We start from the raw sequence: 27,705 nt of genomic DNA on the forward strand, positions 1-27,705 counted from the left end.
GTGTTAAAGCTGTTTATATATGGCCACCCTCAGTGTGACCTGTATGGCTGTTGACCAAGTATGGGTTGCATTCACTTATGTGCGTGTAATAGCCACATATATTATGCGAGTGGGCCTACACGCTGTTTGTATGGAGGAAATGCGGACGTGACGACAGGTTGTAGAGAATGCTAAAGGCACGCCCTCAATACTGTTGTCCGGGTGGAAATCGGCAGAACTCTTGCCCCGGGAGATTTTCGGGAGGGGCACTGAACTTCGGGAGGATTGGCAAGTGTGAGAAATTGCGGTGTCACAGCGGCACCGCTGCTGTGTAATAACGGCGGGCCAGCTGTAATGTTAATTTGATATTGCCTCAAGGGCCAAATTAAATTACACGGCGGACCGAATTTGGCCCACGGGCCAGAGTTTGACACCCATGCCATATATAAACAGCTTTAAGTGAAGTGAAGTGAATTATATTTATATAGCGCTTTTTCTCTAGTGACTCAAAGTGAAACCCAATATCTAAGTTACATTTAAACCAGTGTGGGTGGCACTGGGAGCAGGTGGGTAAAGTGTCTTGCCCAAGGACACAACGGCAGTAACTAGGATGGCACAAACGGGAATCGAACCTGCAACCTTGAAGTTGCTGGCACGGCCACTCTACCAACCGAGCTATGCCGCCCCACACTGTTACAAATATGCGCCACACTGTGAACTCACACCAAACAAGAATGACAAACACATTTTGGGAGAACATCTGCACTGTAACTTAACATAAACATAGAAGAAATACCCAGAACCCCCTTGCAGCACTAACTCTTTCAGGACGCTACAATATATGTTGATATTTACCTCAGAAGGCTGCAAATAGAAAAGAGGCATTACATTCGTATTTAAATTTTATTTGATATACCATTGATATTTTTTAATTATTATTTGAAACTCAATTTTGCATGTCACTATAAAGTTAAATAAGCCTTGCTTGTTTAATATTCAATGCAAAACTTGTTTGGGTCCCAATTAAAAAGTTCATTTGTTCAACCTTGGCCCGCGGCTTTGTTCAGTTTTACATTTTGGCCCACTTTGTATTTGAGTTTGACACCCCTGCTATAGACCAGTGTTTTTCAACCACCGTGCCGCTAGATACCGTCTGGTGCAGGGTTCTCAGAGATAGTGTGTGTGTGTGTGTGTTACACAGAGTTGTAGAAATTATTGGGAACTCATTACAGTCATGACATTATGTCCTTCACGAGTGTATGTAAACTTTTGATGGCAACTGTATATGTGGAGTGACAGGAAGAAAAGCTTTGAAACATTTAGCACGGCCTGGAATCGTACTTTTCAGATTTTTTTGTAAGGTAAAAAAATGTTGTCTAATAGTCGGGTAAAGTCAAATCTGACCTTCGGAGGTAAGACCCTGACTGGGGCCGTATGTGCCTTTGGGGCAAGGAACCGGACGACCGTCTGCTGGACTCTCCCTGGGACAGAAGAAGCCGGCCGGGCAGGGCAGCGGGCTGGAGAGCCCTGAAAAGCTCCCCCTGGTGGAGCTCCATCTGTGGGTCTCGCAGTAAAAGCCGGCAGGGCATCGAATACACTCCGTCTGACCGGATACATCCTGGTAGAAGCCTGCAGAAAACGCACTTCAGAAAGAGTGACATTTGCAGTACTTTTAAAACTGATGCGATTACCAGGAAGGCAAGGCTTGCAGTCATCTTTGCCCTTTCCTCCCGTATCGTTCCGGAAGGAGCCAGCTGGGCAGGGTACGGGAACACTGCTGCCCTGCACACAGTAATGGCCGGCCGGACATACTCCTCCGGCTAAACTTGATATTGGTGCAGCTCTTTGAGATCCTTCCAGACAGTAGAAGCCTGGGGCAAAACAGTGTTTATCCAACGTTTTGTGCTTTTAAAGTGTATGTGACATTGCCTGTCACCAGTGCTACTAATGAACAATTTACCCGCAAGGCATGGCCCGGAGACTGCTGACAGGCCTGTCTCTGAGCAGTAGAAGCCTGGGCTGCAACGACGACACTGAGATTCATCCACCAGTCCGGTTCGCTCACTGTCAAAAGAGGTTGAATTACACAAAATGTGTACAAATATTCATAGCCCCTCTCATGGTTTGTAGCCAAAATGTTCACTGTTTTGTGTGCAGCGGTTCAAAAGTACTGTAGAAGTTTACAAAAACAACTTTATAGAGATAGATGGTAGCTATTTAAAGGCCTACTGAAATGAGATGTTCTTATTTAAATGGGGATAGCAGGTCCATTCTATGTGTCGTACTTGATCATTTCGTGATATTGCCGTATTTTTGCTGAAAGGATTTAGTAGAGAACATCGACGATAAAGTTCGCAACTTTTGGTCGCTAATTAAAAAGTCTTGCCTTTACCGGAAGTAGCAGACGATGTGCGCGTGACGTCACGGGTTGTGGAGCGCCTCACATCCTCACCGTCACAACTCGGCTTGGACATGGATTGTTTCTTCGATGCAGATGAGGATCAACACGAGCGAGGCGTGGACGTGAGTACATAGTTGTTTATTATATAATATACACAAAACAGGGAAAACAAAAACACTTGCTCAATGGCATGAAAGACAATTTAACTATAAACTTAAACAGTACGATGGCAAGACTCAAGACATGAAACAAAAGAGTGCACTGTGGCATAAATACAAAACTTACGTGGATCAAAATGAACAGCGTAGCAAGGCATGAGGCAGATAAACGAGGGCGTGAAGAAGGTGCAGCATGGGTAGCGTGTGTACGAGTGTGAAGATCCCAGAATGATGAACAGAAAGAAAATTACTTAAATACTGGCTGTGATAATCAGGAACAGGTGCAGGACTGAGGGCAGGGGCGTGACAAGGTGGGATCTAATGCGTTGGCATGGAAACAAACAAAACCAGGAAGTGCAAAACGTGACTGAATGTCCAAAATCAAAACATAACATGACAAAACATGATCCATAGGTGTGACACACACATTGTTTATAATCATAGCCTCCGGCAGCAAGTGCTATTCGGACCGAGAAAGCGACAATTTCCCCATTAATTTGAGCGAGGATGAACGATTCGTGGATGAGGAAAGTTAGAGTGAGGCAAAAAAAAAAAAGCGACAGCTCCGGGCAGCGGCAGTGGTAGCGTTTCAGATCTAATTAGACACATTTACTAGGATATTTCTGGAAAATCCCTTATCTGCTTATTGCTTTAATAGAATTTTAGTGAGATTCTTAGGTCATACCTGAAAGTCGGATGGCTGCGGTGAACGCCGTTGTCTCTGAGAGAAGCCAATGGAGGAGCCAAGATCACAGCTGCCTTTTTAAGAGCTACAGGAGGAGCTCCCATAATCCACCGAAGTCTCCGGTAAGAGCCGACAATTTTCCCATCCAAAAACTTGCTGTTTGACGTAGAAAAACATGTTCGCTTGACCGCTTTGTGTTAAAGCTTCACAACAAACAGAGAAACACCGGCTGTGTTTTGGTGCTAAAGTCAGCTGCAATCCACCGCTTTCCAACAACAGCATTCTTCTTTAGAGTCTCCATTATTATGTGCGCTGCCGAACATACTCCTCTGCATATAAACCAGCAATATCACGACATGCTCAGTTTTTCATAAGAAATACCACGACATGCTCAGTTTTTCACAAGAAAGGATGGGGCGAGGTACACCCCTTTGTCCACAACTGCGTGAGCAAATAGTCAAACAGTTTAAAAACAACGTTTCTCAAAGTGCAATTGCATGAAATTTAGGGATTTCAACATCTATGGTCCATAATATCGTCAAAAGCCGGATGGCTGCGGTGAACGCCGTTGTCTCTGAGAGAAGCCAATGGAGGAGCCAAGATCCCGGCTGCCTTTTTGACAGCTACAGGAGGAGGTCCCCTAATCCACTGAAGTCTCCGGTAGGAGCCGACAATTTTCCCATCCAAAAACTTGCTGGTTGACGTAGAGAAACATGTTCGCTTGACCGCTTTGTGTTAAAGCTTCACAACAAACAGAGAAACACCGGCTGTGTTTCGGTGCTAAAGGCAGCTGCAATCCACCGCTTTCCAATCTCCATTATTATGTGCGCTGCATGTAAACCAGCAATATCACGACATGACGACGATGCGGGACCGGTACTTTTTAGAGGCGGTATAGTACCAAATACGATTCGTTAGTATCGTGGTACTATACTAATACCGTACAACCCTACTTTAGACTGTTTTGAAATAAAACCTTTTGTTGTGCTTTAACTTGTAAGCGAAAATATGAGTAACAAGCAAGCATCTTGTGGAGAGGCGGAGCCAACGGGACGACAGCGGGGCAGGACACGCTTTGGCCCTGCTCAAGATGGCGGCCCTACAAAACATTCATCAACACAGATGTCCAAATTGCTGTGTAATTATGCGACGAAAAGAGACGACTTTTAGCGGGGCAGGACACGCTTTGGCCCTGCTCAAGATGGCGGCCCTACAAAAGATTCATCAACACAGATGTCCAAATTACTGTGTAATTATGTGATGAAAAGAGAAGACTTTTAGCGGGGCAGGACACGCTTTGGCCCTGCTCAAGATGGCGGCCCTACAAAAGATTCATCAACACAGATGTCCTAATTACTGTGTAATTATGCGATGAAAAGAGACAACATTTAGCCGTGTGTGGTGCTGGGCTAGTATGTCCGCTACAACCCGTCATACGCGTCATCATTCCGCGACGTTTTCAACAAGACACTCTGCGGGAAATTTAAAATTGTAATTTAGTAAACTAAAAAGGCCGTATTGGCATGTGTTGCAATGTTAATATTTCATCATTGATGTATAAACTATCAGACTGCGTGGTCGCTAGTAGTGGCTTTCAGTAGGCCTTTAGTAACAATGCATGGATGACAAGTAATGCACCTGAATGTTCCTTTGAGGCATGGTTGAGGTACAAAAGTCCCAGAAGAGCAGAAGAACCCAGCAGGGCACACAAAGCCAGTCCGGTTGTCCGTGGGGGATGGTTCAGAAGCTCCCCCAACACAAACAAACCCTGCAGCACACGGACCGCTGGGAAAAGTCCTCCCTTCAACATAAAAATAAAGCATTGTTTACATCATAGGTGTCAAACTCTGGCCCGTGGGCCAAATTTGGCCCACCGTGTAATTTCATTTGGCCCTTGAGGCAATACCAAATTAACATTAGAGCTGGCCTGCCGGTAATAACAGTGCCGCTGTAACATCGCATTCACCGCTAATACTAATACTTGCCAACCCTCTCGATTTTCCCGGGAGACTCCCGAAGTTCAGTGCCCCTCTGAAAAATTTCCCAGGGCAACCATTCTCCCGAATATTTCCCAATTTCCACCCGGACAACAATGCCTTTAATGTCGTTACAAATATGCGCCACACTGTGAACTCACATCAAACAAGAATGACAGACACTTTTCGAGAGAACATCCACACTGTAAAAAAACATCCATCCATCCATTTTCTACCGCTTATTCCCTTTTGGGGTCGTGGGGGCGCTGGCGCATATCTCAGCTACAGTCGGGCGGAAGGCGGGGTACACCCTGGACAAGTCGCCACCTCATCGCAGGGCCAACACAGACAGACAACATTCACACTCACATTCACACACTAGGGCCAATTTAGTGTTGCCAATCAACCTATCCCCAGGTGCATGTCTTTGGAAGTGGGAGGAAGCCGGAGTACCCGGAGGGAACCCACGCATTCACGGGGAGAACATGCAAACTCCACACAGAAAGATCCCGAGCCTGGATTTGAACCCAGGACTGCAGGAACTTCGTATTGTGAGGCAGACGCACTAACCCCTAGCCACCGTGAAGCCCGTAACAAAACATAAACACAACAAAACAAATACTTAGACCCCCTTGCAGCACTAACACTTCCGGGACGCTACAATATACACCCCCGCTCCCACCAAACCCCGCCCACCTCATTGTTATTTTATTTCCAAATTTATTAGCCCATGGAAAAACTTAATGTTGATATTTACCCCAGAAGGCTGCAAATAGAAAATTTTAATTTTATTTAATACACCATTGATGTTTTTTCCTTTGTTTTTTGAAAGTGTTGTTTGTTCCATATTCAGTGTTAAAGCAAATCAGTGTCGCAAATTGAGCAATATTTAACATTTTATTCATGCACTTTCTCTTGCTACTTCAAGGCTTGAATGTTTGATTCATTCATTATTGTTATTTTATTTTCAAATGTATTATTAGCCTGTGGAAAAAGTTTATTTTGATATTTACCTCAGAAGGTTGCAAATAGAAAAGAGGCATTCAATTCTAATTTTTTTTTATTTTATTTAATATGACATTGATATTTTAAAATTATTATTATTATTATTTGAACATTTATTTTGCATGTCACTATAAAGTTATATAAGCCTTGCTTGTTCAATATTCAATGCAAAACTTTTTTGGGTCCCTATTAAAATGTTCATTTGTTCAACCTTGGCCCGCGGCTTTGTTCAGTTTTAAATTTTGAGTTTGACACCCCTGCTTTACATGACTCCAAGCCAATGGAAGCTCGCCACAAGGGTTACGGCCGGGCAGGCATCCTACCTGCTCCTCTGCAGAACATCCCTGGATCACACGGTGAGCACTGGTGCTCTTCAACCGAGCCTGTCAGGTTCCCGTAGGTGCCCGGCGGGCACGGGCGTTGATAAGATGATGCACTCTGACAGAAAAATCCTCTCTCGCAAAGACGTGGGGAAGACGTTCCTTATTTGAAAAAAAAAAATTATTTCATTTAAATGACCAGACAAAGCGCTGAAATGCAGTAGTCGTCTTTTCATTCTCCGAGTCACCTTGATTCAAACAGAAGAAGCCCGGAGGACAAGTCTCACAGCTGCCCCGACCCTGTCTGAGCTGGTAGCTGCCTGGAGGACAAGGTGTTGGTTCCACACCGCCCTGGAAGATAGTTGAATTGTATTAGGCTTTTTTCCAAAGCTTTATATGCAGCATCAAAGTGTGACACAATTGGGAAATTGTGTTAGACTTAAATATAAACAGAATACAATAATTTTCAACCCATATTCAGTTGAATATGCTACAAAGACAACATATTTGATGTTTAAACTGATAAACATTTTTTTTTTTGGTCAAATAATCATTAACTTTAGAATTTGATGCCAGCAACACGTGACAAAGAAGTTGGGAAAGGTGGCAATAAATACTGATAAAGTTAAAAAATGCTCATCAAACACTTATTTGGAACATCCCACAGGTGTGCAAGCTAATTGGGAACAGGTGGGTGCCATGATTGGGTATAAAAACAGCTTCCCAAAAAAAGGCTCAGTCTTTCACAAGAAAGGATGGGGCGAGGTACACCCCTTTGTCCACAACTGCGTGAGCAAATAGTCAAACAGTTTAAGAACAACTTTTCTCAAAGTGCAATTGCAAGAAATTTAGGGATTTCAACATCTACGCTCCATAATATCATCAAAAGGTTCAGAGAATCTGGAGAAATCACTCCACGTAAGCGACATGGCAGGAAACCAACATTGAATGACCGTGACCTTCGATCCCTCAGACGGCACTGTATCAAAAAACGACATCAATCTCTAAAGGATATCACCACATGGGCTCAGGAACACTTCAGAAAACCACTGTGACTAAATACAGTTTGTCGCTACATCTGTAAGTGCAAGTTAAAGTTCTACTATGCAAAGCGAAAGCCATTTATCAACAACATCCAGAAACGCCGCCGGCTTCTTTGGGCCCGAGATCATCTAAGATGGACTGATGCAAAGTGGAAAAGTGTTCTGTGGTCTGACAAGTCCACATTTCAAATTGTTTTTGGAAAGATTTGACATCGTGTCATCCGGACCAATCATTGTATTCCATGTATATTTACATCTAACACAATTTCCCAACTCATATGGAAACAGGGTTTGTATGAGGGAGTCCGTTGCTGTTAGATATTAGATAGATAGATAGATAGATAGATAGATAGTACTTTATTTATTCCGTCAGGAGAGTTCCTTCAGGAAAATTACAATTTTCAGCACAATCCCATTCAAGATCAGACAAACATTACAGGGAGACAGAACAGGATCGCTGACGGGTCTGCCGGCTTCCAGCGCCCCTTACAAAAAAGATGACATACAGGTAAACAAGGGGGGGGAGAAAAAAATAGAAGATTAAAATGAAATTAAAAAATAAAGTGGCACCTCAACTTTAAACTAGTGTTGTCCTGATACCAGTATTTTGGTACTGATACTAACATTATTTCGTTCCATTTCGATACTTCTCGGTACTTTTCTAAATAAAAGGGACCACAAAAAATAGCATTATTGGTTTTATTTTAACCGAAAAATCTTAGGGTACATTAAACATATGTTTCTTATTGCAAGTTTGTCCTTAAATTGTAAATGGGTTATACCTGTATAGCACTTTTCTACCTTTTTTAAGGAATTCAAAGCGCTTTGACACTATTTCCACATTCACACACACATTCACACACTGATGGTGGGAGCTGCCATCCACGGCGCTAATCAGGATCCATCAGGAGCAAGGGTGAAGTGTCTTGCTCAAGGACACGACGGACGTGAAGGTGGGGATTGAACCAGGAACCCTGAGAGTGCTGGCACGGCCACTCTCCCAACTTCGCCACGCCGTCCCCAAATAAAATAGTGAACATACTAGAAAACTTGTCTTTTAGTAGTAAGTAAACAAACAAAGACTCCTAATTAGTCTGCTGACATATGCAGTAACATATTGTGTCATACATACAACTATTATTTTGTCAACATTATTAAGGACAAGCGGTAGAAAATGAATTATTAATTTACTTGAACATTTACTGGTAATATCTGCTTACTTTCTCTTTTAACATTTTCTATCTACACTTCTGTTAAAATGTAATAATCACTAACTCTTCTGTTGTTTGGATACTTTACATTAGTTTTGGATAATACCACAAATGTAGGTATCAATCTGATACCAAGTCATTACAGGATCATACATTGGTCATATTCTAAGTCCTCATGTCTCCCAGGATATATTCCTGAGTTTATAAACATAATATACATTTTTCTAAAAACGAAAGAAGGTCTTGTGATGCCCAAAAAATTATGTAATCGTAGTAGCATCGCTCCTGTACTTGGTATCATTACAGTGGATGTCAGGTTGCCCACATCTGAGGTCCTCTCCAAGGTCTCTCATAGTCAGCATTGTCACTGGCGTCCCACTGGATGTGAATTCTCCCTGCCCACTGGGTGTGAGTTTTCCTTGCCCTTTTGTGGGTTCTTCCGAGGATGTTGTAGTCGTAATGATTTGTGCAGTCCTTTGAGACATTTGTGATTTGGGGCTATATAAATAAACATTGATTGATTGATAAAGCTTCACCTTCGGGAATGTAAACAAGGAAACACCGGCTATGTTTGTGTTGCTAAAGGCGGCTGCAATACAGCGCTTCCCACCTACATATTTCTTCTTTGACGTCTCCATTATTCACTGAATAAATTGCAAAAGATTCAGCAACACAGATGTCCAGAATACTGTGGAATTATGCGATTAAAGCAGACTAGTTATAGCTTGGATCGGGCTGGAAAAAAATGTCCGCTACAATCAGAGTTTTTAACAGGGTACTTTGCGGGAAATTTAAAATTGCAATTTAGTAAACTAAAAAGGTTGCATTGGCATGTGTTGCAATGTTAATATTTCATCATTGATATATAAACTATCAGACTGCGTGGTCGCTAGTAGTGGCTTTCAGTAGGCCTTTAAATGCCGGCAGTGCGGTACACAGCTTGACTCCCCCCAAGGAGTCGCGCTCAAACTAACACTAGTTAGCACAGGTGACGAGTGCTAACAGCTGCATGAAATTCTGACCTCCTCACAGTAGTGTCCCACCGAGCAGACGTGTCGTTGAGGCGTCTCCGAGCTCTGTCCCGCAGGACAGTAGTAGCCCTGTGCACACCGGCCGCTGGGCTCAGTCAGACCTGTCTGCTGGCAGTAGTGACCAGGAGGACACGGCTGGCAAGACTCCCTCGAGACGCCGCCGCGGGAACCTGAAAACACATTTCCATGCAAGTCAATCATCAATCAATGTTTACTTATATAGCCCTAAATCACTAGTGTCTCAAAGGGCTGCACAAACCACCACGACATCCTCGGTAGGCCCACATAAGGGCAAGGAAAACTCACACCCAGTGGGACGTCGGTGACAATGATGACTATGAGAACCTTGGAGAGGAGGAAAGCAATGGATGTCGAGCGGGTCTAACATGATACTGTGAAAGTTCAATCCATAGTGGATCCAACACAGTCGCGAGAGTCCAGTTCAAAGCGGGTCCGACACAGCAGCGAGAGTCCTGTTCACAGCGGAGCCAGCAGGAAACCATCCCAAGCGGAGGCGGATCAGCAGCGCAGAGATGTCCCCAGCCGATACACAGGCAAGCAGTACATGGCCACCGGACCGGACCGGACCGGATCCCCTCCACAAGGGAGAGTGGGACATAGAAGAAAAAGAAAAGAAACGGCAGATCAACTGGTCTAAAAAGGGAGTCTATTTAAAGGCTAGAGTATACAAATGAGTTTTAAGGTGAGACTTATATGCTTCTACTGAGGTGGCATCTCGAACTGTTACCGGGAGGGCATTCCAGAGTACTGGAGCCCGAAATGAAAAAGTTCTATAGCCCGCAGACTTTTTTTGGGCTTTGGGAATCACTAATAAGCCGGAGTCCTTTGAAGGCAGATTTCTTGCCGGGACATATGGTACAATACAATCGGCAAGATAGGATGGAGCTAGACCGTGTAGTATTTTATACGTAAGTAGTAAAACCTTAAAGTCACATCTTAAGTGCACAGGAAGCCAGTGCAGGTATATATGTATGTATATATGTATATACAGTATAGGTATATATGTATGTATATATGTATATAAAGGTATATACAGTACAGGCGTAATATGATCAAACTTTCTTGTTCTTGTCAAAAGTCTAGCAGCCGCATTTTGTACCAACTGTAATCTTTTAATGCTAGACATGGGGAGACCCGAAAATAATACGTTACAATAATCGAGGCGAGACGTAACAAACGCATGGATAATGATATCAGCGTCGTTAGTGGACAGAATGGAGCGAATTTTAGCGATATTACGGAGATGAAAGAAGGCCGTTTTAGTAACGCTTTTAATGTGTGACTCAAAGGAGAGAGTTGGGTCGAAGATAATACCCAGATTCTTTACCGTGTCACCTTGTTTAATTGTTTGGTTGTCAAATGTTAGAGTTGTATTATTAAATAGAGGTCGGTGTCTAGCAGGACCGATAATCAGCATTTCCGTTTTTTTGGCGTTAAATTGCAAAAAGTTAGCGGACATCCATTGTTTAATTTCATTAAGACACGCCTCCAGCTGACTACAAGGACACAACGGCAGTGACTAGGATGGCGGAAGCGGGAATCGAACCTGCAACCCTCAAGTTGCTGGCACGGCCACTCTACCAACCGAGCTATACCATGAGGTGAAATCTATCGATAAAAAGTTGCGATTTTGACACAAAGCTGCCATGCAGGCTGTTTTTTTATTCTTTGTCTTTATTTTACCATGGAAAAAACATATTTACCATTAATTGATTAACGTGGACCACGACTTAAACAAGTTGAAAAACTTATTGGGGTGTTACCATTTAGTGGTCAATTGTACGGAATATGTACTGTACTGGGGCGGCATAGCTCGGTTGGTAGAGTGGCCGTGCCAGCAACTTGAGGGTTGCAGGTTCGATTCCCGCTTGTGCCATCCTAGTCACTGCCGTTGTGTCCTTGGGCAAGACACTTTACCCACCTGCTCCCAGTGCCACCCACACTGCTTTAAATGTAACTTAGATATTGTCTGTCACTATGTAAAGCGCTTTGAGTCACTTGAGAAAAGCGCTATATAAATATAATTCACTTCACTTCACTGTGCAATCTACTAATAAACTTTTAATCCATCAATATTTATTGTTTATTTTTTTTGCCATTGCTCGAAACTAAAATTAATGACAAAAAAATCCATGTCATAATGAATTATTTTCAAAGCTCCAATTAGTTCAAAAATGTCACTTTAAAATGTTTTATGTGGTAAACATTACATATATTGTGCAGTTGCGGTATAAAAACAAAGTTTTCTTTGACAAAAGAGCATAAATGTTACGCCTGTTCGGCATTGTGGTGCCGGGTTCGATTCCCTCGAGAATGCGTCAAAACGAAGAACACAACAAAGGTAAGATATAACCAATTTATTCTAAATAACAGAAGGAGAGCTAAAACAAAAACACCGGGGCTAACAAAAGGCAAACCAAAGACGCTAGTATGGGAACTAGGAGATACAAAATAGGAAATTAAACTGGCACGTTGGCACACAAAAAAAGAGTAAATAAAACATCTAGCATGAGAGCTAATAACGAGGTGCGTAGCATGAGAGCTCGCGAAAATAGTAGGAATAGCGTGAAAGCAAACGATCAAAACAGACGCATAGTTGCGTGAGAGCAAACTAGAGTCCCGGGCGGAAGAATGAAAATAGGAAGGCTTATAAAGGGAAGGTGATTAACAGAGAACAGGTGTGCAGGAACCGGGAGTAACAGCTGAAACTAATAAGTAACCATGGTGATGGACTAAACGGGAAATAAACGGATCAAACTGAGAATGAGAACAAAGATGGAAAAATAAACAATAATATGTGAAGATCCGAGTCACGGATCGCAACAATAGAACAAACAAAATAATAGTTAAAACGTAAAATCGACAGATGTATCTGAAGTTCATCTCGTGACTTTAGTGTTGAAAGTTAAAAAAATATATATATATATAAAAATGTATCACTTTCTGAGTGGGGCACCTTTTGGATCAAATATATTTAGTGGTATTTTGTTTATCTTTTCACTGTGATTACTCAAAAATAATAAAGCATTAAAATTAATGGTGTCCTGCATTATTGATCTTTTAGGGCTCTAATGACTAAAAACTGAATATTTCGGATTTACTATTAAAAAAACAAAGATGTTTCTAACAAAAAGGCCATCAATTTTTTACTTTTTTTTTTTTAAAGGGGATGATTATCACAATTTCAAAAGGGTTAAAAACAATAAAAATCAGTTCCCAGTGGCTTGTTTTATTTTTCAAAGTTTTTTTCAAAATTTTACCGGTCCTGGAATATCCCTAAATAAAGCTTTAAAGTGCCTTATTTTCGCTATCTTGGAAACCACTATCCATTTCCCTGTGACGTCACACAGTGCTGCCAATACAAACAACATGGCGGTTACCACAGCAAGATATAGCGACATTAGCTCGGATTCAGACTCGGATTTCAGCGGCTTAAGCGATTCAACAGATTACGCATGTATTGAAACAGATGGTCGGAGTATGGAGGCAGATAGCGAAAAAAGACATTTAAGAAGAAACTGAAGCTATCGAGCGAATAGCTATTGACGCTAATCGGCTATAGCATGGGTGTACCTAATGAAGTGGCCCATAGCATGGCTGCCTTATTAGCATCGCCGGTAAAATGTGCGGACCAAACGATCAGGACTTTCGCATCTTGTGACACTGGAGCAACTTAAATTCGTCGATTGGTAAGTGTTTGTTTCGCATTAAATGTGGGTATTTAGTTTCAAATGTACATACAGCTAGCGTAAATAGCATGTTAGCATCGATTATCGTAGTATGTTAGCATCGATTAGCCGGCAGTCATGTTGTGACTTAATATGTCTGATTAGCACATAAGTCAACAACATCAACAAAACTCACCTTTGTGATTTGGTTGACTTAATGGTTGCAAATGCATCTGCAGGTTATCCATACATCTCTGTGCCATGTCTGTCTTAGCATCGCCGGTCAAATGTGGAGACACTCTGGTACATTCAATGGGGGTCTGGCGGCAGATTTCTTGCCAGTGGTGCAACTTGAATCCCTCCCTGTTAGTGTTGTTACACCCTCCGACAACACACCCACCAGACATGATGTCTCCAAGGTTCCAAAAAATAGTCGAAAAATCGGAAAATAACAGAGCTGAGACCCCAAGTTTGTAATGTGAAAATGAAAATGGCGGGTGTGTTACCTCGGTGACGTCACGTTCTGACGTCATCGCTAAAAGAGCGATAAACAGAAAGGCGTTTAATTTGCCAAAATTCACCCATTTAGAGTTCGGAAATCGGTTAAAAAAATACATGGTCTTTTTTCTGCACCATCAAGGTATATATCGACGCTTGCATAGGTTTGGTGATAATGTTCCCCTTTAAGTTGATATAGAGATTTACTGTAAGCGTTAAATAAACAATAATAATAAAAATGTAACTTATTTTTTGCATTTTATTAACTGAGACCATTTATGGTCTCCAAAACCCCTAAAGGTAAAATAATTTAAAAAAAATCCATATATTTTGTTATGCTTTGAAAATGAAAAAATATCAAAATGGCCCCCGCATGCTTTAATTTTTCCGTGCGCGGCCCTCCGTGGAAAAAGTTTGGACACCCCTGGCATAGAGCGACTGTTTCTGAATAATCACACAAAAGGGACAATTTAATGCGATTCTGGCATATTGCCTCCAGACAAGATTACAATGACATGATTAAACCACTTTGTGACTGAAATGATTCATAACGTGCCCGCCGGGGAGAAACTTTTCATCTTCCGCCGCCTCACTGAACTGCAAGAAGCACACGGCGGTTCGTACGAGGACGTCGCAGTGCAACAAAGAGGATTAGGTGTCGTGTTTCGGCTCGGTACTGCGTCTAATTCATCAATAATTCATCCGCTCGACAACTGACGGAGGATTACTGGATTGCAAAAAACGGTTAGCGATTATAAAATCCAATCCAATCCACTTCATTTGCATAACACAATTAAACAACAGAAATGTTTCCAAAGTGCTGCACAACAATATTAAAAACAATATTCAAATATCCTTAACTCCACCAATTACCGAATAAAAATAAAACCAATAGGAAAATAATAATAATAATATAAATATGATTAAAAACAATTTCAAACGGGGATAGCAGGTCCATTCTATGTGTCATACTTGATCATTTCGCCATATTGCCATATTTTTGCTGAAAGGATTTAGTAGAGAACATCCACGATAAAGTTCCCAACTTTTGGTCGCTAATAAAAAAAGCCTTGCCTGTACCGGAAGTAGCAGACGATGTGCGCGTGACGTCACGGGTTGTGGAGCTCCTCACATCTGAACATTGTTTACAATCATGGCCACCAGTAGTGAGAGCGATTCGGACCGAGAAAGCGGCGATTCCCCCATTAATTTGAGCGAGGATGAAAGATTCCTGGATGAGGAAAGTGAGAGTGAAGGACTAGAAGAAAAAGACGAGGGCAGTGGGAGCGTTTCAGATGTTATTAGACACATTTATTCAGATCATTCTGGAAAATCCCTTATTTGCATATTGTGTTACTAGTGTTTTAGTGAGATTATATGGTCGTACCTAAAGTCAGAGGGGTGTGGTGACCGCCAATTTCTCCGTGGGAAGCCGCGTTTCTCGGCGAGGCAAGGCAGCCAGGTTGAGTTCCCCCCCCCCCACGGTGTAGGCATCCGACGGTCAGGGGCGGCCGGTGGGAGGAGGTAAGGGACTCCGCAGCTGCAGGAAGAACGATGCAAACTCTCCGCTCATGTCTACGGTAAGAGCAGACTTATTGCCACCATTTATAAACGCATGCTTACCTTAGCTAAAGCTAAATTTTACTCAAATCTCATCCACCGTAATAAAAACGATCCCACATTTTTGTTTAGCACGGTAGCATCGCTAACCCAACAAGGGACCCCTTCCAGTAGCTCCACCCACTCAGCTGATGACTTTATGCAATTCTTCAATAAGAAAATTGAAGTCATTAGAAACCGGCAACAGTTCGAGATGCCACCTCAGTAGAAGCATTTAAGTCTCACCTTAAAACTCATTTGTATACTCTAGCCTTTAAATAGACTCCCTTTTTAGACCAGTTGATCTGCTGTTTCTTTTCTTTTTCTCCTATGTCCCACTCTCCCTTGTGGAGGGGGTCCGGTCCGATCCGGTGGCCATGTACTGATCGCCTGTGTATCGGCTGGGGACATCTCTGCGCTGCTGATCCGCCTCCGCTTGGGATGGTTTCCTGCTGGCTACGCTGTGAACAGAACTCTCGCTGCTGTGTTGGATCCGCTTTGGACTGGACTTTCGGGACTGTGTTGGATCCAATATGGATTGAACTTTCACAGTATCATGTTAGACCCGCTCGACATCCATTGCTTTCGTCCTCTCTAAGGTTCTCACAGTCATCATTGTCACCGACGTCCCACTGGGTGTGAATTCTCCTTGCCCTTATGTGGGCCTACCGAGGATGTCGTGGTGGTTTGTGCAGCCCTTTGAGACACTAGTGATTTAGGGCTATATAAGTAAACATTCATTGATTGATTGATTTTCTCACCGAAACCTGCCAATTGACATGTGGTATGGAACCATGTTCGCTTGACCGCTCTGTTCCATAATAAAGCTTCACCGTCATCTTTCGGGAATGTAAACAAGGAAACACCGGCTGTGTTTGTGTGGCTAAAGGCATTTGCAATACACCGCTTCCCACCTACATCTGTCTTCTTTGACGTCTCCATTATTAATTGAACAAATTGCAAAAGGTTCAGCAACACAGATGTCCAGAATACTGTGTAATTGTGCGATTAAATCGGGCGACTTTTAGCCGTGAGTGGTGCTGGGATAGAATGTCCGCCACAATCCTTGACGTCCTGCGCACACGTCATCATACCGCGATGTTTTCAGCAGGATATTTCGCGCAAAATTTAAAATTGCAATTTAGTAAACTAAAAAGGCCGTATTGGCATGTGTTGCAATGTTAATATTTCATCATTGATATACAAACTATCAGACTGCGTGGTCGCTAGTAGTGGCTTTCAGTAGGCCTTTAAGACGAGACTTAAAAGAGTCCACTGTGGAAGCAGTTTGAACATGGAGCGGCAGAGTGTTCCAGAGTTTAGGGCCGACCACAGAGAAGGCCCTGTCTCCCCTGGTCTTAAGTCTGGTCTTGGGCACCACGAGCAGGAGTGTCAATTTGGAAAGGGTCCGAGATATATTGAGGTGGCAGTCCATGTAAAGCTTTGAAAACAAACGTTTTAAAATCAATTGTAAAATGAACAGGGAGCCAGTGCAAACTCTGAAGAATTGGGGTTATATGCTGGCGTTTCCTGGCCCCTGTTAAACGTCATCAACGGCACAGCGGTGGAGATGGTAAGCAGCACCAAGTTCCTGGGGGTGCAGACCACTGACAATATAACCTGGTCCCTACACACCGGAGCTCTTGTAAAAAAAAGCTCAGCAGCGCATGCACTTTTTGCGTCGGATGAAAAGAGCACAGCTCCCTCCCCCATTCTCAGCACATTCTCCCGAGGCACTATAGAGAGCTTGCTGACCAACAGCATCTCTGTCTGGACTGGAGCCTGCAATGCCTCAGACTGGAAGTCTCTCCAGAGGCGAAAAAGATTATCAGGACTTCTCTTCCTCCTATCCAGGAGATCGCAAAAAGCCGCTGCCTGACCAGGGCTCAGAAAATCTGCAATCTGTTTTCCCTGCTAGACTCTAGGAAGAGGTTCCGCAGCCTTTCGAAGCAGAACCTCCAGGTTCTGTAACAGCTTCTTCCCTCAGGCCGTAAGACTCTTGAACGCATCATAATTAAATCTTCCCCTCAACTCCCCACAAAATGGATTAACTCGCTGGAATAAAAAGACAATATGACATACATCCATAAAACTGGATGCATATGCAAAAGTGCAATATATTATCTGTACAGTAATCTATTTATTTATATCTGCCCCTTGTTGCTTTTTTTTATCCTGCACTACCAAGAGCTAATGCAAAGAAATGTTGTTCTTATTTGTACTGTAAAGTTCAAATTTGAATGACAATAAAAAGGAAGTCTAAGTCTAAGTCTAAGGCTCGGGAACCTTTTTGGCTGAGAGAACCAAGAAGCCATATATTTTAAAATGTATTTCCTTAAGAGCCATATAATATTTTTTTTAACACTGAACACAACTAAACGCGTGCATTTTTAAGTAAGATCAACATTTCCAGAGTATAATAGGTCTCTTATTCTTTGTAATAACATTGTTATTCTGAAGCAAACTGTCGAGGGGGCGTGGCCTGCGGGCCCGCAGCAAAGCAGGATGTTGTCAGGACCGGCCTTGAAATCAGCGACAGGTGCGTGCGTAGAACGCCCACCTGGGCCTTTTTATCTAATCACGTGTCACTCTGTTATAAGCAGCAGCCAGGAGGAGAGACAGGGTTGGGGCTGGAGCCAGAGCGCGAGTGAGGACGAAAGAGAAGAAGACAATTGCTGGAAAGCAACTGAGAGACTAATTGAAAAAACACAATATTTTACCCTTAAACAGGCTCTCATGTCGGTGCTTGGTGGTCTGAAGAACCCCCAGGAGGGCAAGCCCAACACTAACCAATAATAAATAAACAGAGGTGGGTAGTAACGCGCTACATTTACTCCGTTACATCTACTTGAGTAACTTTTGGGATAAATTGTACTTCTAAGAGTAGTTTTTATGCAACATACTTTTACTTGAGTATATTTATAAAGAAGAAACGCTACTTTTACTCCGCTCCATTTATCTACAATCAGCTCGTTACTCGCTACTTTTTTTTTTATCGATCTGTTAATGCACGCTTTGTTTGTTTTGATTTTGTCAGACACGCATTCAAAGTAGGAACTACGCATGCCTGCTTTTCACCAATCAAATGCAGTCACTGGTGATGTTGGACCAATCAAACACAACCAGGTGGTCACGTGACCGTCACACGTAGAACCCGACATAATGAAAAACTTATTAGGGTGTTACCATTTAGTGGTCAATTGTACGGAATATGTACTGTACTGTGCAATCTATTAATAAAAGTATCAATCAATCAATCAAAATTGTAAAGGAAAAAAGACACTTTTTATTTCAACCGTACTTCCCGTCAAAAGCCTAAAGACTGATTGCACAGTTCCTGTCTTCACAATAAAAGCGGCGCTCCATCGCGCCTGTGCTAACAAAATAAGAGTCTCTGAAAGCCAGCGCAAACAAGCTAGCAAGCTACAGAGTTTGCCGCCAATGTATTTTTTGTAAAGTTTATTAAAATGAATATGGAAGCTGAACAAATAAGATGCCAAAAACCAACGACTTTCATGTGGTATTAGACAGAAAAGAGGAACTTGTTTTCCCTCCATTTGAAAACGTGGACATTATCAGCACTTTACTGTCTGATTCCAATCAATGCAAGTCATCAGAATCAGGTAATACACCAACTTATATTCTTGTCTTCATGAAAGATAGGAATCTATATGTTAAACATGCATGTATATTCATTAAAACACCTTTAACATGTCAACAAAAACGGCAAAATAAATAACTATAAATTAAATACTGTATATATATATATATATATATATATATATATATATATATATATATATATATGATATGTGTGTGTATGTATATATGAGGTAGATCACCTCGACTTGGTCATTTATTAAGTAATTGATAAACGTTGAAAAACTTATTGGGGTGTTACCATTTAGCGGTCAATTGTACGGAATATGTACTGTACTGTGCAATCTAATAATACAAGTTTCAATCAATCAATCAATCAATCAATCAATCGATGAATACCTACTGAGTCTATGGTGCTGTTAAGTTATTGTGACTCAATGTTCCTTAATATTTTTATTTTAATGTATTATTATTTAATATGTATTATTGTTTTAGTTGCTTAAGAGATATTCCTGGCTATGAATTTGCTCATTGCTATTTTTATGTTTTTGTGCATTATTTGTTGCCGTCATCATTAAACAAACAGGTTACTCATCAGTTACTCAGTACTTGAGTAGTTTTTTCACAACATACTTTTTACTTTTACTCAAGTGAATATTTGGGTGACTACTCCTTACTTTTACTTGAGTAATAAATCTCTAAAGTAACAGTACTCTTACTTGAGTACAATTTCTGGCTACTCTACCCACCTCTGTAAATAAATTACTTCTTACCATTAACGCAACTTCTTGAACATAAAAATGCATGAGAATGTTTTGTATTTTGAACGTTATTTTTAACACTATGATTACAAGTGGAATTATTCATTACTTATCCTGTTAAGCAATGTCAGCTCAGATTTATCCGAGAGCCAGATGCAGTCATCAAAAGAGCCATAGGTTCCCTACCCCTGCTCTAAGTCTTCTGGACTAACTGCAACCGGGAGAGAGCTTTTTGGCTAATGCCAGCATAAAGTGCAGTGCAGTAGTCCAGGCCACTTGAAATAAAAGCATGCACCACTTCTTCAAAAAGGTTCAAAGATAAAAACATTTTTACCTTGCTAAAAGTCGAAAATGATAAAAACACAATTTTAAAACGCCATTGATTTGTTTGTCTAGTTTAAAATGGCTGTCTATAGTGACGCCAAGGCTGATGACCTCGGGACGCACATCATTTCGCAACGGTCCCAAGTCAGTGAGGCCTGGACCAAAAACTAAAATTTCAGTTTTTCCCTCGTTCATTATTAAAAAATTCTGGGCTAAGCAAGCCCTGACGTGGCATAGACAGTTAAGAAGGGGTGTCAGGGGGCCGTAGCTTTTTGAAATCGGCATATAAATTTGTCAGTCTGCATAAAAGTGATAAAACACTCCATGACTCTTAAAAATCTCTCCAAGAGGGAGGAGATACAGAGCAAACAGGATGGGGCCTAGAATAGACCCCTGGGGGACACCACAGTAAAGTGGAGCAGAAGAAGAGGTGGCATCCCCCAGCCTGACAGAGAAGGACCTCTCAGACAGGTAGGATCCGAACCACTGTAATGCAGTCCCCCTGACACCCACACAGTCTATTAAAAACAAGTCATTAAAAACCTTTAAAAGTGCAGATTCAGTACTGTGCAAAGCTTTGTATCCAGACTGAAATCGATCTAAAGTGCTATTTTCTGTCAGGTTGAGTTTGTGACGAACCCCAAGATGCAGCGAAGGTGGCAGGCATTGAGCAAGAAAACATAATGTCCAAAAATATAAAAATGGAAGGCAAAACACAAACCAGAAAAACAGGAGACAGGTAGCAGGAACAAGAATCGAACCAAGGAACCGGGGAGAACTGGAGACAGAAAGCAGTCCACGGCATAAGACAACGACAACTCTTAATGACAATAATCCAGCTCTGACTGAAAGACAAAGCAGGTTCTAATAGGTTTGGGCTGATTGACACCAGGTTTGGCCAGGTGCCAATCAGCCGCAGCTGAGGGGAAACAGCGCTCAGGGAGAAAAGCCGGCAATGACCAAAATAAAAGCGCTGACAGGAAACAAAGACATACACAGAAGAAAAACTAAAAGAAAACCAAACTGTCAGGGACACGCCTGACAATTTTCATCCCAAAAAAGGCTAAAAACACATTTCTCCAAAATTTTTGACACAAAAGGTAATTTAGAAATGGGCCGATAATTTGACAAACTTGTATGATCAAGACCTGTTTTTTTTTATCAAAGGCTCAACAACAGCTCCTTTAAAAAAAAGAGGGCACACTGCCAGAAATCCAGCTGCTGCTGATGATGTCTCTAACAGACAAGTCAATAGAGTCCCAGACCTATTTAAAAGAAGTCTGGGACTCTAAAGATGAAAACGCAATTACTATTTAGACGTGCTTACTTTGTAAAGTCCCGATAGGACATGGTACAGGTAGACGTGTTCCAAGAGGGCAGTAGTGCCCCGCAGGGCAGAGGTTGGCATGGGGGTCTTGGGAAGCTCTGGGGCAGTAGTATCCTGCAGCACAGGGTTCTGATGGAGCTTCCAGGCCAGTTTTGTTGCAGCAGGAGCCAGTTTCACAAGGGCGGGGGTAAGCAGAACCCGCAGGGCAATAAAAACCTGAAAAGTAGGGGGAAAGTATCGATGAACTTGATCTTTCATCCTTCCACTCTAGTAGTATGGTTAAAGTCTGTTGCTTTAGTTATTAGCTATTGTGCTTAAGTTAGACTTTTTCTAATCTATGCGGGGACAAAACTTCTTGTCTGAGGGGTGGCCTCAGCCACAGATGTTATCTTTGTTTTAGCCCGCTAACAGCCAAGGACTTCAAGGACCTCAACGAAGATAAGATGACAGCCCTCAGACGAAGCAGAGACTTCAAGGACCTCAACGACGATAAAATGACAACACGCAGACGAAGCAAGGACAAGGCGTAATCCCAAGACCCAAGCCCATTCCGTCACGTACTGTGCGTCCTGGACCTGCTTTGCATAATATACATGACCACTCTTTTTAGAGGCGGACTCAGTGATGTTGAGTATGGAACTCTGAATAAAAAGAAGGACGCGGGAGCTGAATCTTAGAGCGTAGGGCGAGACTGTGACTAAGTGTTCAGCGCCAGCGTTCTCCTCATGAGCTAAATTGAACTCTGTCTCTGCTTGGTTCCTTGCTTCTTGTCTGATTAATAGATGTGATCAGTGTTTGATCCTGACACACTCATACCAGCAGCTACAGTACAGGCACTGAACTCTTTTAATCATTAAAAAAATCCCGGAAACACTCTGTGCTATTCAAACTTGTTGTTTCTTTCAATCCACTTTGGCCGGATACAGGTGAAATGTACAAGAAGATTCACCTCTCAGAGTATTGATTCGATCACAACTGGATTGTTTAAGGAAAAGCTAACAGAACAGTACACACTCACTGTTTTGCCCCTCATACTGCCCCAAACACCACAAGGCATTGAAAACGTTATTAATTTTATGTATGTATTCATAATATTCCATTTATTCATTTATATTAATTTTATTGATTGTTGCTTACAGTCGCGATCAAAACGTGTGATCAAAAGTTTACATACACTTGTAAAGAACATAATGTCATGGCTGTCTTGAGTTTCCAATTATCTGGTCGAACTTTTGACCACTCTTCTTGACAAAATTGGTGCAGTTCAGCTAAATTTGATGGTTTTCTGACATGGACTTGTTTCTTCAGTATTGTCCAATTTTTTTTTCATCCGACCACAGAACTTTCATCCAGAAGGTCTTATCTTTGTCCATGTGATGTCAGATGAAACAAAAAAATAGCTGTTTGGCCACAATACCCAGCAGTATGTTAGGAGAAGAAAAGGTGAGGGCTTTAATCCCAGGAACACCATGCTGACTGTCAAGCATGGTGGTGGTAGTATTATGCTCTGGGCCTGTTTTGCTGCCAATGGAACTGGTGCTTTATAGAGGGTATATGGGACAATGAAAAAGGAGGATTACCTCCAAATTCTTTAGGACAACCTAAAAGCCCGGACACAGTTGGTAAAGGGATGGCTAAATCAGGTTAGAATGAAGGTTTTAGAATGGCCTTCCCAAAGTCCTGACTTAAACGTGTGATCAAAAGTTTACATACAATATAATGTCATAGCTGTCTTGAGTTTCCAATTATTTTTGCAACTGTTATTTTTTTGTGATAGAATTATTGGAGCACATACTTGTTGGTCACAAAAGACGTTCATGAAATTTGGTTCTTTTATGACTTTATTATGGGTCTACTGAAAATGTGAACAAATCTTGTTAATATTTGGTCGCATGTCCCTTTGGCAAGTTTCACTGCAATAAGGCGCTTTTGGTAGCTTCAGGTCGAACTTTTGACCACTCCTCTTGACAAAATTGGTGCAGCTCAGCTAAATTGGATGGTTTTCTGACATGGACTTGTTTCTTCAGTATTGTCCAATTTTTTTTTAATCTGACCACAGGACAATCCTCCAGAAGGTCTTATCTTTGTCCATGTGATGTCAGATGAAACACAAAATTAGCTGTTTGGCCACAATACCCAGCAGTATGTTAGGAGGAGAAAAAGTGAGGGCTTTAATCCCAGGAACACCAAACCTACCGTCAAGCATGGTGGTGGTAGTATTATGCTCTGGGCCTGTTGTGCTGCCAAAGGAACTGGTGCTTTACAGAGAGTAAACAGGACAATATAAAAGGAGGATTACCTCCAAATTCTTTAGGACAAACTAAAAGCCGTGAGTGGTGCTGGAGGTTGGGTCTTGGGCACAGTTGGTAAAGGGATGGCTAAATCAGGCTAGAATGAAGGTTTTAGAATGGCCTTCCCAAAGTCCTGACTTAATAAAAATGTGGACAATGCTGAAGAAACAAGTCCATGTCAGAAAACCAACAAATTTAGCTGAACTGCACCATTTTTGTCAAGAGAAGTGGTCAAAAACTCATCATAAGCTTGCCAGAAGCTTGTGGATGGCTAACAAAAGTGCCTTTTTGCAGTGTAACTTGTTAGAATAATTATGTATATATTATCATCATAACTATATGCTTAAGGGCCGTTACTATAAAGTATTGTCAATCTGTGCTGAAGCGGTTTTTCTTTATTTGTGCAGAACTAGCAATCTGAGAGATTGCTTGCCTTTCTTTCCTATGACTGTTCTGTCCAGATTCCGCATGCTGACTGCCAAGGCCAAACATTCAGTTCTGGGACCAGCACAAGAACAGACTGGGCGATAGCACCAAGTGTCAACATATTTGCATTTTTGTATTATCATATCTTGTGTCAAGTCCACTCCCCCCTTTCCCTCAGCCACAATGATGTAATAGGGATTTCCCTAATTAATACAGGAGGCACGCGGTCTGTTCTTTAGAACGTTGTCTGGATCTGTAACTAGAGTACAGCCCAAAACACGTGTCTCCTCATGAGCTCTATTTAACCCTGTGTCTGCTTGGTTCCTTGGTTCTTGTCTGATTAATAGATGTCACCAGTGTTTGAACCTGGCAAACTTGCCAAGAGACATGTAAGCAAATATTAACATTGCTGTATGTATACTTTTAACCCAGCATTTTTGCTCAAATTTTCAGTAGACCCATAATAAATTCAAAAGTATCTTATCAGACAGAAAATAAGCAAATATCACCCTTATTTCAGATATTTCATCTTACTTAGATTTCAGTTTTTGCAGTGTGCCGCTTTTCCACTAATGCAGGGGTAGGCAACCCAGAATGTTGAAAGAGTCATTTTGGACCCAATCATATAAAACTTGCGGGCCGCACTGACATTAAACTTTCATATTAAGGTATGGACCGCAAAATAACAGCTCGAGGGCCGCAATTGTCCCGCGGGCTGCGTGTCTGAGACCCCTGCTTTAGAATAATCACCTGACTAAGAATTGTAGACTGGTCACGCAGTTAGTTTTTAAGTACCGACGCCTGACTCTCGGCTTAAAAATGCGTCGCAATTAAAAGCTTTTCACATTTTCTCTCTTATGTTGATTGAGTACTTTTATTTTTTAGGGGAATAAGCAAAAACTGAGCAGACGCGCCAGTAAACTCAAGGGAAATCTGCCATATGTCACTGCAATTACAGTAAGTGGGACTAGTGGTGTGCACAGGGAGTGTAACTTCCATGTGTGTGCAGCAAAGGCATGCAGGTTCACGGTGAAGATTCACCCACCCTTGGGACATAAGTCTCCTCTGTAGGTGGCACATTTCCCATAATGTGGACTCCTGAGGCGTAGTGGTGAGTGAGTAATATTATGGAGGGAGTCTGACTGCTGGTACGGCGTATCCACTTCGACGTCTCCGTCTGTAAGCACACGAGAGACATGGAGGATGACTCGGTTCATGATGTTATCCATTCATTCTTCTCCGGCCGCTTGCACTCTTTTTTTAGCATCAATGCAAGGACATTTTTATGAAATCGGAAGGTCAAATTGAATTGCCGCTTCTTTGTGGCTCATTTGTCTGCGCTCCATTGTTGAGTACCCTTTCAAAATAAAATTATAGTAAAACCTCTGTAGTTGAATGCCCTTGAAATTATACAAATAGTGAGTCAACTAACATGTTCACAAAACAGCATTTTTTTTTATTTAACAATTACTGAGCTGTCCTGATATCTTGTTGTCTAACACAGTGGTTCCCAACCGATACCGCTCCGTGAAGCATTTGCTACGGGGCCGGAGAGAAACATTAAATAATTCACAAACCCCGTTTCCATATGAGTTGGTAAATTGTGTTGGATGTAAAAATAAAGGGAATATTTAACCATTTGCAAATCACTTTCAACCCATATTCAGTTGAATATGCTACAAAGACAACATATTTGATGTTCAAACTGGTAAACTTTCTAACAACGTTTAGAATTTGATGCCAGCAACACGTGACGAAGAAGTTGGGAAAGGTGGCAAAAAATACTGATAAAGTTGAGGAATGCTCATCAAACACTTTTTTGGAACATCCCACAGGTGTGCAGGCTAATTGGGAACAGGTGGGTGCCATGATTGGCTATAAAAACAGCTTCCATGAAATGCTCAGTCTTTCACAAGAAAGGATGAGGCGAGGTACACCCCTTTGTCCACAACTGCGTGAGCAAATAGTTTAAGAACAACTTTTCTCAAACTGCAATTGGGATTTCAACATCTACGCTCCATAATATCATCAAAAGGTTCAGAGAATCTGGAGAAATCACTCCACGTAAGCGGCATGGCCGGAAACCAACATTGAATGACCGTGACCTTCGATCGCTCGGACAGCACTGTATCAAAAACCGAAATCAATCTATATAGGATATCACCACATGGGCTCAGGAACACTTCAGAAAACCACTGTCACTAAATACAGTTGGTCGCTACATCTGTAAGTGCAAGTTAAAGCTCTACTATGCAAAGCGAAAGCCATTTATCAACAACATCCATCAATGAAACAATAGAAAATACGCACTCATAGACGACAGTAGTTATTAGTGAGAATATACTTATTTTGAGGTATTTTTGGGTTCATTGAGGTTAGCTAATTGTACTTGTTTTGGAAAGTCTTGACAAGCCTATTGGCAGATAATTTTTCTTAGTTTTAGTAAAATACCCCAAATTTTTTTTCTTGTTTTTGAACACAGACTTTTTGCAGTGTGTGTAAGGTGCAAAGTCAAGCATTAAATGCATCCGATTACCAATGGTTCATTTCTTTTTACACTTGTATGATTGTTCTTAAATGTATATGCAGGATTAATTGAGGTTTTACAGTTTGACCCTGATTTCGATATATCTTTTTTTTAATACTAACAAATGGGAGGCCGGCAACATTCTTGAAATGAATACCTTAGTTCAGGGGTAGGAACCTATGGCTCTAGAGCCAGACGTGGCTCTTTTGATGACTGCATCTGGCTCTCAGATAAATCTTAGCTGACATTGCTTAACACGATAAGTAATGAATAATTCCGCCGGTAATCACAGTGTCAAAAATAACGTTCAAAATATAAAAGATTCTCATGAATTTTAATCCATCCATCCGGTTTCTACCACACCTGTTCAAGAAGTCGCATTAATGGTAAGAAGTTTTTTTATTTATTGTTGGTTAGCTTCAGAATAACAATGTTATTAAAAAGAATAAGAGACTTATTATAGTCTAAAAATGTTGGACTTACTTAAAAATGCATGCATCATCATTTATTTGTATTCCTTTCATGAAAATGCATATATAAAAGCCACGTACAATTGACACTTTCATTGTTTTTTTTTTGTTTCTTAAACATTTCCATGTTCAGAACGGAGCAGATGGAAGAATAATATTCTTATATTTATCTGCCCCCTTTTTAACACGAATGATTTTCGATAACTGTTCTCTCCAACAACACCCGAACTCCAACATACTTTCCAATTTTCCTTTAAGCATTTTCACAAAGACACGTCCAATCTAAAACAAAATTCAGTTTGATATAATTCCAGTTTTCTCTTTTCATAACCCTTTTTAAAAACAAAGATATTCTTACAGCTTTTTAAGTCTTTGTTTAGACAA

The 27,705-nt window shown here is 41.5% G+C and overlaps 1 protein-coding gene across 1 annotated transcript in view; it reads right to left on the reverse strand.

Moving 5' to 3' along the window:
- The window catches only part of si:ch211-286b4.4 (zonadhesin), a 185,733-nt gene that overhangs the window by 111,830 nt on the left and 46,198 nt on the right, over positions 1-27,705 (reverse strand). Inside the window, exons 16-24 of the mRNA XM_061878358.1 lie at positions 25,370-25,501; positions 21,608-21,823; positions 9,801-9,979; positions 6,773-6,875; positions 6,528-6,686; positions 4,862-5,024; positions 1,940-2,043; positions 1,671-1,850; positions 1,384-1,608 (exon numbers count right to left, since the gene is read on the reverse strand). Coding sequence (XP_061734342.1) covers positions 1,384-1,608; positions 1,671-1,850; positions 1,940-2,043; positions 4,862-5,024; positions 6,528-6,686; positions 6,773-6,875; positions 9,801-9,979; positions 21,608-21,823; positions 25,370-25,501 — 1,461 coding nt within the window. The remainder of the gene's footprint in view (positions 1-1,383; positions 1,609-1,670; positions 1,851-1,939; positions 2,044-4,861; positions 5,025-6,527; positions 6,687-6,772; positions 6,876-9,800; positions 9,980-21,607; positions 21,824-25,369; positions 25,502-27,705) is intronic.

The sequence above is a fragment of the Nerophis ophidion genome, linkage group LG18 (genome assembly GCF_033978795.1).
Source record: "Nerophis ophidion isolate RoL-2023_Sa linkage group LG18, RoL_Noph_v1.0, whole genome shotgun sequence".
Lineage (NCBI taxonomy): Eukaryota > Metazoa > Chordata > Actinopteri > Syngnathiformes > Syngnathidae > Nerophis > Nerophis ophidion.